Genomic DNA, 12,939 nt, shown 5'->3' with positions numbered 1-12,939 from the left:
AGAATTGTACAGTGATTACAAAATAAAATATATCGATGTATATTAAAGTGAAGCAAAATGACCCACAGATGTGTTAGAGTTGAAAGTTATTCAAAATAACGATCATGTTTTAGTTTTTCTACTTTTGAGGAAATGCGGTATGAGTTTCCACATATGTGGACATATGTTTTCAGGGCGCTGACGTGCGAAAAATGAACTGATTTATTAATGCAGCATATCAAACGAAACTAGAGAATCTCCTCTTTACAACCAAATAGGTTTCAATGAAAAAACATAGAGATTTCTTTACCATAGGCACTTTTGTTGGCGCTGCATCTGTATGAGCGCTTCAAGGAAATCAATGTCATGTTGTTGTGTCACATGACTCGGTGCAGCAGAAGTTAAACCTTTAAATGACAGTCTAGAGTCTTGTGAACTGTATTCAGTCAGGATTTTATTCATTTAAATTATACGCAACACATAACACAGTCAAAATACAACGTCCACGCAGGGTCGCATGAGGTTAAGACAGGAAATTATTGAGCAAATATTTGCAGTCAGAAAATTAAAGGGGCAAAGACACACATGCACAAACAGACAGGCACATCTGGAATAATTCTAAAAGTGAAATTTGTGTATATGTAAAATATATCATAACACATATATAGGCAAAGGGTAGCTACTTTTAATAATCAAAATAAATATAAGTTCGTTTTTATTTGTTTAAAAAAAATTTCCATCACCAAATAATTAATATACTTCCATTTGTGTTGATTTATAGTTTGACGATATTACCATTATTCTAAAGTGTGAAAAATAAGAATAATAAAGATTTAGTATGTGTGCCCAAACTTTTGACTGGTATTGTAGTTTGTGCATTAGTTTAGGTAATATCCTATTATATTTATCCCAACCATCTCGCCGTCCACTGCAGGAGCTGCAGATGCGGCGCAGGAGTCTGAACGTGTTCCGGACTCAGATGATGGATCTGGAGCTCGCTCTCATGAGACAGCAGTCTATGGTCTACCAGCATCTTAGTCCGGATGAGAGGTGAGGAGAATAAACAAACCATATAGCAAGGCACAGAGCTGTTGGACAAATGTGTTTTTCTTGTTGTCTTTTGCTTGTGGCCATGTACACAGTGTAAAGTTCTAGGAGTGACAATCGCATTTAAATGCATTTATAAATCGTACAACCTGTTTGGTCATAGCTATTTTTGACGAAAGTCGTTTTAGTGACCAGATTCATATTAACATCTAGAAATTATTATTAAACATCCATCAACAGAGGCACCATGTTTTGTTTACATGTTATCCTTAAAAGACTTTCTGACTTAAACATTTGTGGGTCTCCAGTTTAAGCTAAGTTTTGGTTATCTGCTTCAAAGCCACTAACATACTCATTTCTATTTTATTTCTTAAAAAATGGAGCAACCTTACCAAGAATTATGTTTTCAGTATGTACTTCTAATGTGCGATTAAATGGCAAGTTTACCTGTCTGTCTGATGTCTTTGCAGACAGGAGGCAAATCAACTTCAAACGCTGCGCACTGCAGTCAGACAGGAGCTCCAAGAACTCGAACTGCAGCTGGAGGATCGGCTGCTCTCTCTCAATGAACAGATGCGCAGCAGCTCCCAGCACAGCAGCATCTACCGCTACCACATGGTCAGTGAATGCAACTGCCTTGCTGTCAAATCCATTATTTTTAGAGCACCCAGCATACATTATGTAATAATAACATGAGATGCTTTAAATATTATACCATAAGTATGGCTACATACCAAAACCTAGTGTGCTGCCTTGCTGTCTACAGCCTACATAGGCAGCTGTCACCTAAGGAAGTATTGTAGCCTAAATAATGCAACCTAGAAGGCAGCATAATAATACTGACTACCTTTTGGAACAGCCTTCACATCTCATTTTTATTACAAGTTTTCAACGGACTGAAATGTGGAAGCTTGGATCTGTCATTTATGTAAGTGCATTTTTGGGATCTTTAGTAACACACATGTGCATCTTGCAGGGCATGCACAGAGGTCACAGCATGGACAGTCTGTCTAATTCTTCAGCTCTGCAGGCCATGGAGCCGGTGAGTGGATTATAAGCACTTTTACGTTACAGGGTACTCTAATCAGATATCATATGCATGCTGGTTTTGTTTCAGGACCCAGGTTTTACATTGGTCATCCGGTATTGTACATAAATGCTTATCACGTTTTTTAAAATCCTTGTACAGTAATGCAAATGACTGGAAATATCATGAAAAAGTAATTGATGTGTCATGAAAATTAAGTCGTCAAAACGTGTGGGGCACCCTGTAATATAATTTTTACAAATAGGCATTAATAATAATTATGCATTCATTTATTAATAAAAAAATAAGTTAATAATATTACATTTTAAAAAGCCAAAATACCATAGTTTGCTTGGACTCTCAGCCTCTGACACATAGAGATATTGGAATATCCTCCCTTTTTAAAGTTGATACTCTTATTTGTTTTACCATCCTAACTGTGCTTGATTATATGGTTATTTGCATTTTATTTTTTCACATTTATTCTGTTTATCACAACCCTATCAGAATTTTGGGGACCCAAACAATGCCCAATTCTCCTCTCGGACCCACTTTATGTTAGGTGTCAAATATATTAGATTAGATTCAACTTATTGTCATTGTACAGGTAGAGAGACAATGGAATGGAGTTAGCATCTAACCAGAAGTGCAAATAGCTATATATATATATATATATATATATATACACACACGAGTATATACAATACATATTTCAAGTGATCTGAGTGGGATGTAGTGTTCAGGACCTGAGTTTAGAGTTCAGTAGGCTGACAGCTGAAGGAATGAAACCGTTCCGGAGTCTGCTGGTGCGACAGCGAAGACTCCTATAGCGCCTACCAGATGAGAGAGGAGTAAACAGACCATGGTTGGGGTGAGAGGTGTCTTTGATAATGCTTCTCACCCTCCTTAGGCAGCGTTTGTGGTGAATGTCTTTTGGAGGTTAGCTGAACACCAGTGATGTATTGGTCAGTTTTCACCACCCGCTGGAGGGCCTTTTGGAGACAGTGCAGTTGCCATAACACACTGTGATGCAGTTTGTTAGGATACTTTCAATAGTGCAGTGGTAAAAGTTCAGCAGGATATGGGGGAACAGGTGAGCTTTCCTTAGCTTCCTAAGGATGTAAAGGTGCTGTTGGGCCTTTTTGATCAGAGTGGAGGTGTTGTAGGTCCAGGAAAGATCATCAGAGGTATGGACACCCAGGAGCTTGAAGCTAGTCACATGCTCCACTTCATTCCCATCAATGGAGATGGGAGTGTATGTGTGGCACTTCCTATTCCTCCAGTGGTCCACAATCAGCTCCTTGGTCTTCTGGGTGTTGAGTGTAAGATTGTTGTTGGCACGCCACACTGCCAGGTGCTGTACTTCTTCTCTGTAGGCTGTCTCATCATCGCCACTGATCAGGCCTACCACCGTGGTGTCATCTGCAAACTTGATTATGGAGATGTAGTTGCTGATCCTAACAGCCTGTGGTCTGTTAGTGAGAAAGTCCAAGGTCCAGTTGCAGAGGGAGGGGCAGATGCCAAGATCAGTGAGCTTGGAGATCAGCTTTGATGAATCACAGTATTGAAGGCAGAACGGAAATCAGTGAATAGCATCCTGACATATGTGTTGTTTTTGTCCAAGTGAGTCTGTGTGGAGTGAAGCGCTTGGGGATTGTAGGCGAACTGATATGGGTCCAGTGTTGGGGGCACGCATGTTTTCAGGTGGGAGAGGACCAGCCTCTCAAAACACTTAGCGATGATGGGAGTAAGAGCAACGGGGTGGAAGTCGTTGAGGGCCACTGCAGCAGCATGTTTTAGTACTGGTACAGTGGTGGCTGTTTTGAAGCAGGTGGGGACAAGGAGATGTTGAAAATGTTGGTGAAGACGTCAACCAGCTTTTCTGCGCAGGCCCAGAGCACTCGGCCAGGTATGCCATCAGGGCCAGCAGCTTTATGTGTATTCACTCTGCTCAGGGTGGAGCACATGTCACTGGTGGAAAATATGAGCAGCAGACCATCAGGTGGGAGCTCAGCTTTTATGGGTGGTTCTGTGTTTCCACAACCAAAGTGAGCATAAAAGGTGTTCAGTTCATCTGTGAGGGTGGCTTTACTGGTTGGGGGGGTGCTGTTTGCTGGTTTGTAGTCTGTGAGGGTATGGGTGCCTGTCCACATACGTTGGGGGTCATTGTTCTTAAAGTACTTATGTATTACTTCATTTGATACAATGTACTACTTAATGTACATATGTGTTGTTGCATGGTACTTACATTTTAAGTACCTGAAATTACATCTGTATTTTCACTGTTAACTTTACCCCTAATCCTCACTTTCCTCTCACCCTTTACATGTTTTTCTCTGTGTATGTATACAGGTAACCGACCTCCTAAGGGAGCAGTTGTATCTTCAGTCTGAGCTGGGATATGAAGCTGTCACACCCAGTTCAGGGCACTCATCGCGGGCGTCCAGTCCAGAAACATTGAACCGAACACTTGAGTCCTGCTCTCCTTCCACACAGAGAGGTGGCATTTTCCGGGCCACCCTCAATCTCATGCCCACTGTCCCTCCACGGCCTGGAGTTAAGGTTCCTCAGTCTGTATCACCAGAAATGACGGAGCACAGCCTGTCACCACACACCTCCTTCGATTTGAGTAGAGATGAGGATGAGTCATTTGATGGTCGGATAAGCAGAACCCTGGAAGACTGCAGGGCCACAGAGTGGAGGAGTATAAATGGAGGCAATGGTGACCTGAAACATTTTATTCAGGAGGTGAGAGATGGTTGTTTTCTCCTTTTGGAATTCTGCTTATTTTGTATCACATACTACTAGGGCTGGGAATCAATGGAGATCTCCTGATTTGATATGACTAGACTCTGATTCATTTGGTTATAAATTAGTTATAATACCCATTTCCTTTGCAAATAAAATACATTATTTTCAGCTAGTACTGTAAGTTATACAGGGAACCCTTTATCTGGGTACATTATGCAAATATTAAAAGTAAACAAGGCTCTACAGTGCAAGCATTTGACTCGCATTTGCGATTGAGAATTACTGCGTGCGAATGGGGAGAATTATTTGTGTGCACGGGTGCGAGTGATAGCTGATATACCACCAGAGTTTATGAGCTTATATTGTTGCCTACAATCAGAATAAAAACTCCATAATGCGGGTTATATTTGACCTGTTTAAATGATAAAAACCGTGCAAAACTAGACTTAATCTTAAATTTAGTCAAAATGCTTTTGGGTTATCCTCCTCAACATTGACTATATGAATATTTTATGTTTTTGTAATATTTGTGTATATAATGGAATGATAAAGTATTTGCTATTGTGTTCAGGTCAAATTTGGCCCGGTGGTAAATACTGCTGGTATTCAATGCAGCTGTGAAGCTTCTCTTGAGTCAAGAGTGTCACAAGATTTCTCTTTCTCTCTCTTTAAGAGATAATAAACATTATTGTTACTTTTTCTTCATCAAAATCAGTAATGATGCCATATGAACAAAAATATGAAGGTGATCATTTTAGGTGACCATTTTTCAAGGTCTTTTGCTTCTAGAGGTACAGAAACTTTCACTGGGAGTTTAGTAGACATCTAATATATTGCATACAACAGGGTTTCAGCAAAATGTTTATCATGTTGATGTAGAGCTTTTAGAAAATAGATTATGAAATACGATACACGCAGCTTTATAGGGTTAATATTTGCAGATATTATACACAGACCTGCACATACTGCCACAACTGTGTGGTGCGCACACACACATGTAGTTATACTATGTAGTTGTTCAACTGCACAATGTTGATTTGATAATGCTGTTTGGTTTTGTTTTTTGCTATATTTCTATGGTTGTAATTTGCTGGTTGCATGCTTGTTACATGATTGTTTTTCTTTCAGACTAATTAGGTTTGTAAGTAATATGAGTATAGCTATTGTACATATATAGTACCACAACTCACCAATAGATGGCACTCTTTCCTGTAAAATTTTTATTATAGAAGCCTTTATTCAGTGTTGTTTATTTTCAAGTTCATAATTTATAGATAAGTGTGCTGTAAATTTAAAAAAACTTAATATGGTTCATTTTTGGCCCGATCATCACGTGTCATTGTTTTTAAATATAACAGAAGGGTTAAACAAGTCATGAAAAATCTATTTTCAGTACAAATGACCACAACTGTAAAAATTAAACTGGTCTTACCACAATATTACATTTTGTTCATACCACCCACTCCTACAGAATATTTTATTATATTTATTCTTCAAACAAAAAAAAACTCCCAATTGTTTTGTTACATATGTGGATCCAAAAGCAGCTAATGTTTTCTTTTCCCATCTCAAAAGAAAGTGAAAAAGCATATTTTACTGTGACTGGCACAATTCAAGCATGTTCTTTGAAGCGTAATGATTTTTGTGGGGTATAATGATTGTTAAATTTACTTGTGAAATTTGCTCAGACTGATCTGATTTATGAGTCTGGCGTGATGGTAAAGCACCTCTGATGCTTTCAGGTGCTAATAGGGTCGTCATGATGCTTAAGTTTCACTGGTCAATACCAGTTGAATTTCTTTGTACTTTTGACATCCCTAGTTGTTATATGACACTTTTACCCAGATGTATTCTCACAATCTGCCATTTGTTTTTCTGCCCTTAATGCAGTCTAACATAGTTTTTTACGTATCGTCTCACAGATTAAAGAAAGCATCACGCATGAAATCAGACAAGAGATTTTGAATGAGCTCTTGGCTGCAGTGTCGACTCCGAGATCTCCTCTGCCAGCAAGAAAGCCCCCTGTGTGAGCAGCAAGACAGATGCTTGAGGTTTGTTTTGATGGATCATAGTATGCTTAATACAGATCTGTTAATTGCTTGTCACCTTTTTTATCTTGAAAGTAGCATGAAGAAACATATTGCCCTCTCCTAAAAAGAAATTGTTTTTATAGGATATGCTTGTATCCATTTCGTACTAGAGTTGAAATGACATACCAAGCAGTCACAGTTTTAAAACACATTTTTCTTTTATAATCATGTATGCTGTTTTTCATGACCTCTTGAAAAGGTGACCAGTCACATTATCTAAAATAAGCACTTCTCCATATACAATATACACTGATGAGCCAAAACATTATGACCACCTGCCTAATATGCTGTTAACCCTGAAGGTTTCCTGTGGTATCTGGCACCAAGACATTAGATCTAGATCCTTCAAGTCATGCAAGTTGTGAGGTGGAGCCACCATGAATAAGACTTTTTGGTCCAGCTTATTCCACAGATGCTCAATCGGATTGACATCTGGGGAATTTTGAGGCCAGGGCAACACCTTGAACTTCATCATGTTCCTCAAACCATTTCTGAACAATGTGTCCAGTGTGGCAGTGTGCATTATCCTGCTGAAAGAGGCCACTGCCATCAGGGAATACCATTGCCATGAAGGGGTGTACCTGGTCTGCAACAATGTTTTGGTAGGTGGCACGTGTCAAATTGATGTCCACATGAATGGCATGACCCAGGGTTTCCCTGCAGAACATTGCTCAGAGCACATAAATCCCTCCTTGTAATCTTCCCAAAGTGCATCCTGGTGCCATTACTTCCCCAGGTTTGCGGCGCACACATACACGGCCATCCAAGTGATGTAAAAGAAAACGGGACTCAGGTCCCTGCTCCAAGGTCCAGTTCCAATGCTCGTGTGCCATTGTAGGCACTTTCGACGGTGCAAAGGGATCATCATGGGCACTCTGACCGGTCGCCGGCTATGCAGCCCTATATGCAGCAGAGGGCGATGCACTGTATGTTGTGACACATTCCTCCCATAACATCATTAAAATTTTCTGTGACTTGTGCCACAGTAAGAACTTATGTCGGTTCAGACCAGACAAGATAGCCTTTGTTGCCCTAGCGCATTGATGAGCCTTGGGCGCCCAACACCCTGTCGACAGTTTGTCCCTCCTCAGACCACTGTCGGTAGGTACTCGCCACTGCTGACCGGGAGCACCCCACAAGCCTTGCTGTTTAAGAGATTCCCTGTCATCTGGCTATAACAATTTTGTCCTTGTCAAAGTCACTCAGGTCTTTACTTCTGCCCATTTCCTCATGCATTCAACACATTGACTTGATTGGGAACTGATTGTTCACATGCAATCTAATCTACCCAGACCTTGTCATGTGGCCTTGTTAGGAGATGATCAATGTTATTCGCTTCACCAGTGAGAGGTCATAATGTTTTTGCTCATCAATGGGCTCATCATACATGCATGCATGCATACATACATACATACACTGGCGGCCAAAAGTTTGGAATAATGTACAGATTTTGCTTTTATGGAAAGAAATTGGTACTTTTATTCACCAAAGTGGCATTCAACTGATCACAGTGTATACTCAGGACATTAATAATGTGAAAAATGACTATTACAATTTGAAAGAGAAAATAAAATTCAGAACTTCTGAAACTACTTCAAAGAGTTCTCATTAAAAAAATCCTCAACATGCAGTAATGGCAGGTTTGCAGATCCTTGCATTCTAGCTGTCAGTTTGTCCAGATACTTAGGTGACATTTCACCCCAAACTTCCTGTAACACTTGCCATAGATCTTGGCAAGTGATAGTCTTGTTGGGCACTTCTCACACACTTTTACAGTCTAGCTGATCCCACAAAAGCTCAATGGGGTTAAGATCCATAACACTCTTTTCCAATTATCTGTAGTCCAATGTCTGTGTGTCTTTGCCCACTCTAACCTTTTCTTTTTGTTTTTCTGTTTCAAAAGTGTTTTTTTCTTTGCAATTCTTCCCATAATGTCTGCACCCTTGAGTCTTTTCTTTACTGTTGAACATGAAACTGGTGTTGAGCGGGTAGAATTCAATGAAGCTGTCAGCTGAGAACATGCAAGGCATCTATTTCTCAAACTAGAGACTCTGATGTACTTATCATCTTGTTTAGTTGTACATCTGGCCTTCCACATCTCTTTCTGTCCTTGTTAGAACCAGTTGTCCTTTGAAGACTGTGGTGTACACCTTTGTATGAAAGCTTCAGTTTTTTTGGCAATTTCAAGCATTGTATAGCCTTCATTTCTCAAAACAATGATTGAATGAGTTTGTAGAGGAAGCCGTTTCTTTTTTGCCAGTTTTGACCAAATATTGCCCTTAAGACATGCCAGTCTATTGCATACTGTGGCAACTCAAACAAACACAGACAATGTTAAGCTTCATTTAATGAACCAAATAGCTTTCAGCAGTGTTTGATATAATGGAAAGTGATTTTCTTGTACCAAATTAGCAATTTAGCATGATTACTCAAGGATAAGGTGTTGGAATGATGGCAGCTGGAAATGGGGCCTGTCTAGATTTGATCAAAAATGACTTTTTGCAAATGGTGATGGTGCTGTTTTTTTACATCAGTAATGTCCTGACTATACTTTGTGATCAGTTGAATGCCACATTGGTCAATTAAAGTTCCAATTTCCTTCTGAACAGCAAAATCTGTACATTATTCCAAACTTTTTGCACTATATACACATATATATGTATATATATATATATATATATATATATATATATACACAGTATATTGATGCCATCTATTGCAGGGTTCTCTGTTCTTCTATTCTGTTTGCAAAAGGAATGTTTGGGAGTCTAAACTTTGTATATCCTATAGACAGATTAAAGCTGAATATATAAATAACCATCATAAGACAAATGTGATGACCTTATGTGCCTACGACTTGTGTGTGTGTGTGTGTGTGTGTGTGTGTGTGTGTGTGTGTGTGTGTGTTGCTGCTTATGTAAAGAGTTACAAATCAGTCTCTGATAATGTTTTAGTTTGGAAGATTCACACAGGACATATTCTCACAATCTATCCACAATCCAATTTTTTAATTGTTAGTCTATATAAATATGTGATAGATGGATAGATTTTTATTATTTTGTATTTTTTGCATTTTGCCACGTTTTGAAGACACTGTCGAGTTAAAAAACGTTAAAAACAATTCTGTAGGCATTGCAATCGATCAAAGTTTCTTGGCAGCCATGTTCATAAAGCCTCCGGGCAGCTATATTCTCTCTCTATTAGATACAAGCAGGATGCTAGTACAGCTCCTATTTATTTGAATCTGGAAAGACCAAAATCACAGAGATTACAAGTAAATAACATATTTCAAATCAGCAATAAAATCTGACAACAATCATATCATAAATTGTGCTTCTTTAGCTCCTATCATTCTGAAATAATCACTATTTTTTTAGGCTGGTCCATCTAATGTGCATGTGTGTTCTCCATAAAAAGTGACCGGCATTGTCTATATCAAAAAGGTTTTTTAATAAGTTTACTAGTAACCTATCTCATTCTATACAGTGTGACTCCACCCAGCTGTTTTTGAAAGCAAAAATGTGTCCTGTGTGAACACCACCTGAAAATTCAGTTGCCTGTGTTCTATAGGCAGAACATAGCTAGGCAGCTCACTAATTTTTGTAATGGTCCTCAATCAATATAGCTATTTTGTTTCCTTAAGCAGGTGAAGAAGCGAATCCTGTGAAACAGTCATACTAAACACTGGTTAAAGCCTTGCACTGCGAATGGCCCAGCCCCTCTTTCTGGTTCTGTCTGTGAAGCCCTTCTGGATTCTACTGTCTGCTTCTGCATTACGGTCCAGTTTCTACATTCTCAGTGGTTGATATATTCAACTGTCCGAACCTACAAAGAACACATAGCTTATTGTGGTATCCGTCTGGTATATATTACAGAAATGTAATGAATCTTTTCGGTGGTATTTTAGTATGTGATGCAGGTCTTGTCGAAGTGTTGATGGCAGTCTTTAAAATAATTGTGGGTGTGTAACGGTTTCTATGTATGTGAGTGTGTGTTTAAATGTTTGTTTGTCTGTCTTGGACAAAGTGTCTACTGTAATCATGTTGTCTAATGCAACCTCTGTGAGGAACTAACTGTGCAATACATTTAACTTTTTTCCAAACTTGAACTGACCAATCACAACTACTGTCCTACTTTCATAATGTACACAGCTGTCTTCATTTTCTAGTTCATGTTGATAGTTTGTGACATACTGTATAAATAGATAAGACACTTAAAAGGATAGTTCAACAAAATTAAAATTCTGACATGACTGAACACAAAAGGAGATTTTGAGCAGAATGTTTGCCTCAGTCACCATTCACTTTCACTGCATCATCTTTCCATTCAATGAAAGTGAATGTTGACTGTGACTAAAATTATACCTAACATCTCCTTTGTGTTCCACAGAAATAAAGTCATACAGGTTTGGAACAACACGATAGTTAACTGAACTATCTCTAAGCTTTAAAAGTACATTCATAAATGGATTTATCTGTGAGAAGATGAGCACTAAATTCTCTTTATACGCTAGCACATTCTTAAAGAGGAAGGTCATCCAAAAAAAAAATTTCTCTTAACTTTGACACCCTCGTGCCATCCCAGATTTGAATGACATTTTCTTCTGCATAACACAAACAAAGATTTTTAGAAGAATCTCTGTAGATCCATACAATGCAAGTAAATGGTGACCAAAACTTTAAAGCTCCAAAAAACACAAAGGCAGCATAAAAGTAATCCATGTCTTCTGAAGTGATCCAGTTTGTTTTGGTCTCCTTGGTGATCATGATTTCAAGCTTGATTACAGTTTCTAGTGCTCTGGGCATGTGTCACGCACTGGGAAGTGTAATCAAGCTTAAAATTCTGATCGTGCCTATAGACTGCAATGGCAAACTGTAAAGTGAAAAAGGATTCATATTTTGGTCAAAACTGATTGGATCGCTTCAGAAGACATGGATTAAACCACTGGAGTTTTATGGATTACTTATATGCTGCCTGTATGTGTTTTTTGGAGCTTCAAAGTTTTAGTCACCATTCAGCATTGTATGAATTTACAAAGCTGAAATATTCCACTAAAAATCTTAATTTGTGTTCTGCAGAAGAAATATAGTCATACATATCTGGGATGGCATGAGGGTGAGTAAATGACCAGATAATTTTATGGGTGAACTGTTTCTTACATTCTTACAGACAGCAGCTGTCAAATCTAATGTTTTGAGATGAGGATTTAAAGAGCAAAGAATTGAAAGTTTTTGTCTTTTCCTCCATGTGAATGAAAGAACATAGGAAATGTTTTAATGATGTACTTTTGTTTTAATCTAAACTGTAATCAATTGTCATACTAATTGATTGATATGACTAAGGGGATATGTTCCCTTTTCACCTGGGATGCATGAGGGATCATCTTTAATGCAAATCATTAATAAAGATTTATTTATTTTACATATATGCTTTGCCGTGTCATGATTTTGTTTGGGTTGTTGGAGATGTGGAGGATTGTTCGATTTATGGCTTACATTATGTGTGCTGTACAAAATATATGAATGTTCTAGGTTCAATACAACTTAATCTGAGCTGGTATGTTTCACAAGCCATTGAGTAGACTAATACAGAAGATATTTTTGACCTTGTGTTAAAAAATAAAAATAAAGGACTATGGGATAAGTTATTATTCTGGGAATAAACATTTAAAGGTCACACAGTTTCAAAAGTATAGTCACAAGACTTAAACATTAAACGTGTTAACCTGATACTGGTGTAACAGATCACAAAAGGCTTGAACATGTCGCACGTTCCACAAATATTGTATAAATAGGATCTGAAACTTGTCAGGAAACAACCCTCATAAAACCATTGTCAACCGAAGGAGATTAAACTAAATATTGAAATGAGACGTTTTATTTTACATTTATTTTGCATGGTGTTTGCCATTTTTTTTTTCTTTCACCTTGAACCTAAGAACACCTCGTTCACATTGAATCTCAATGTGATAATACACAGTGACTATGTAATATGTTAAAGAAAATCAGACTAGTCCACGTACATGGTCATTGTGTTTGACAACGT

The 12,939-nt window shown here is 38.3% G+C and overlaps 1 protein-coding gene across 2 annotated transcripts in view; it reads left to right on the top strand.

Annotated features, from left to right (window-relative positions):
• LOC127654940 (protein ITPRID2-like) overlaps positions 1-12,291 on the top strand; it is a 72,324-nt gene extending 60,033 nt beyond the window's left edge. Inside the window, exons 14-19 of one of the 2 annotated variants that reach the window (XM_052142511.1) lie at positions 914-1,029; positions 1,497-1,644; positions 2,003-2,068; positions 4,406-4,801; positions 6,727-6,855; positions 10,541-12,291. In XM_052142511.1, the coding sequence (XP_051998471.1) occupies positions 914-1,029; positions 1,497-1,644; positions 2,003-2,068; positions 4,406-4,801; positions 6,727-6,834 (834 nt within the window). In that variant the 3' untranslated portion in view covers positions 6,835-6,855; positions 10,541-12,291. Of the gene's footprint in view, positions 1-913; positions 1,030-1,496; positions 1,645-2,002; positions 2,069-4,405; positions 4,802-6,726; positions 6,856-10,537 lie in introns of both variants that reach the window. The other variant, XM_052142512.1, reaches the window with a different exon arrangement.
• The last annotated feature ends 648 nt before the right edge of the window (positions 12,292-12,939 follow it).

Source organism: Xyrauchen texanus, chromosome 14, assembly GCF_025860055.1.
Source record: "Xyrauchen texanus isolate HMW12.3.18 chromosome 14, RBS_HiC_50CHRs, whole genome shotgun sequence".
Lineage (NCBI taxonomy): Eukaryota > Metazoa > Chordata > Actinopteri > Cypriniformes > Catostomidae > Xyrauchen > Xyrauchen texanus.
This window is presented reverse-complemented; position numbering and strand designations above follow the sequence as displayed.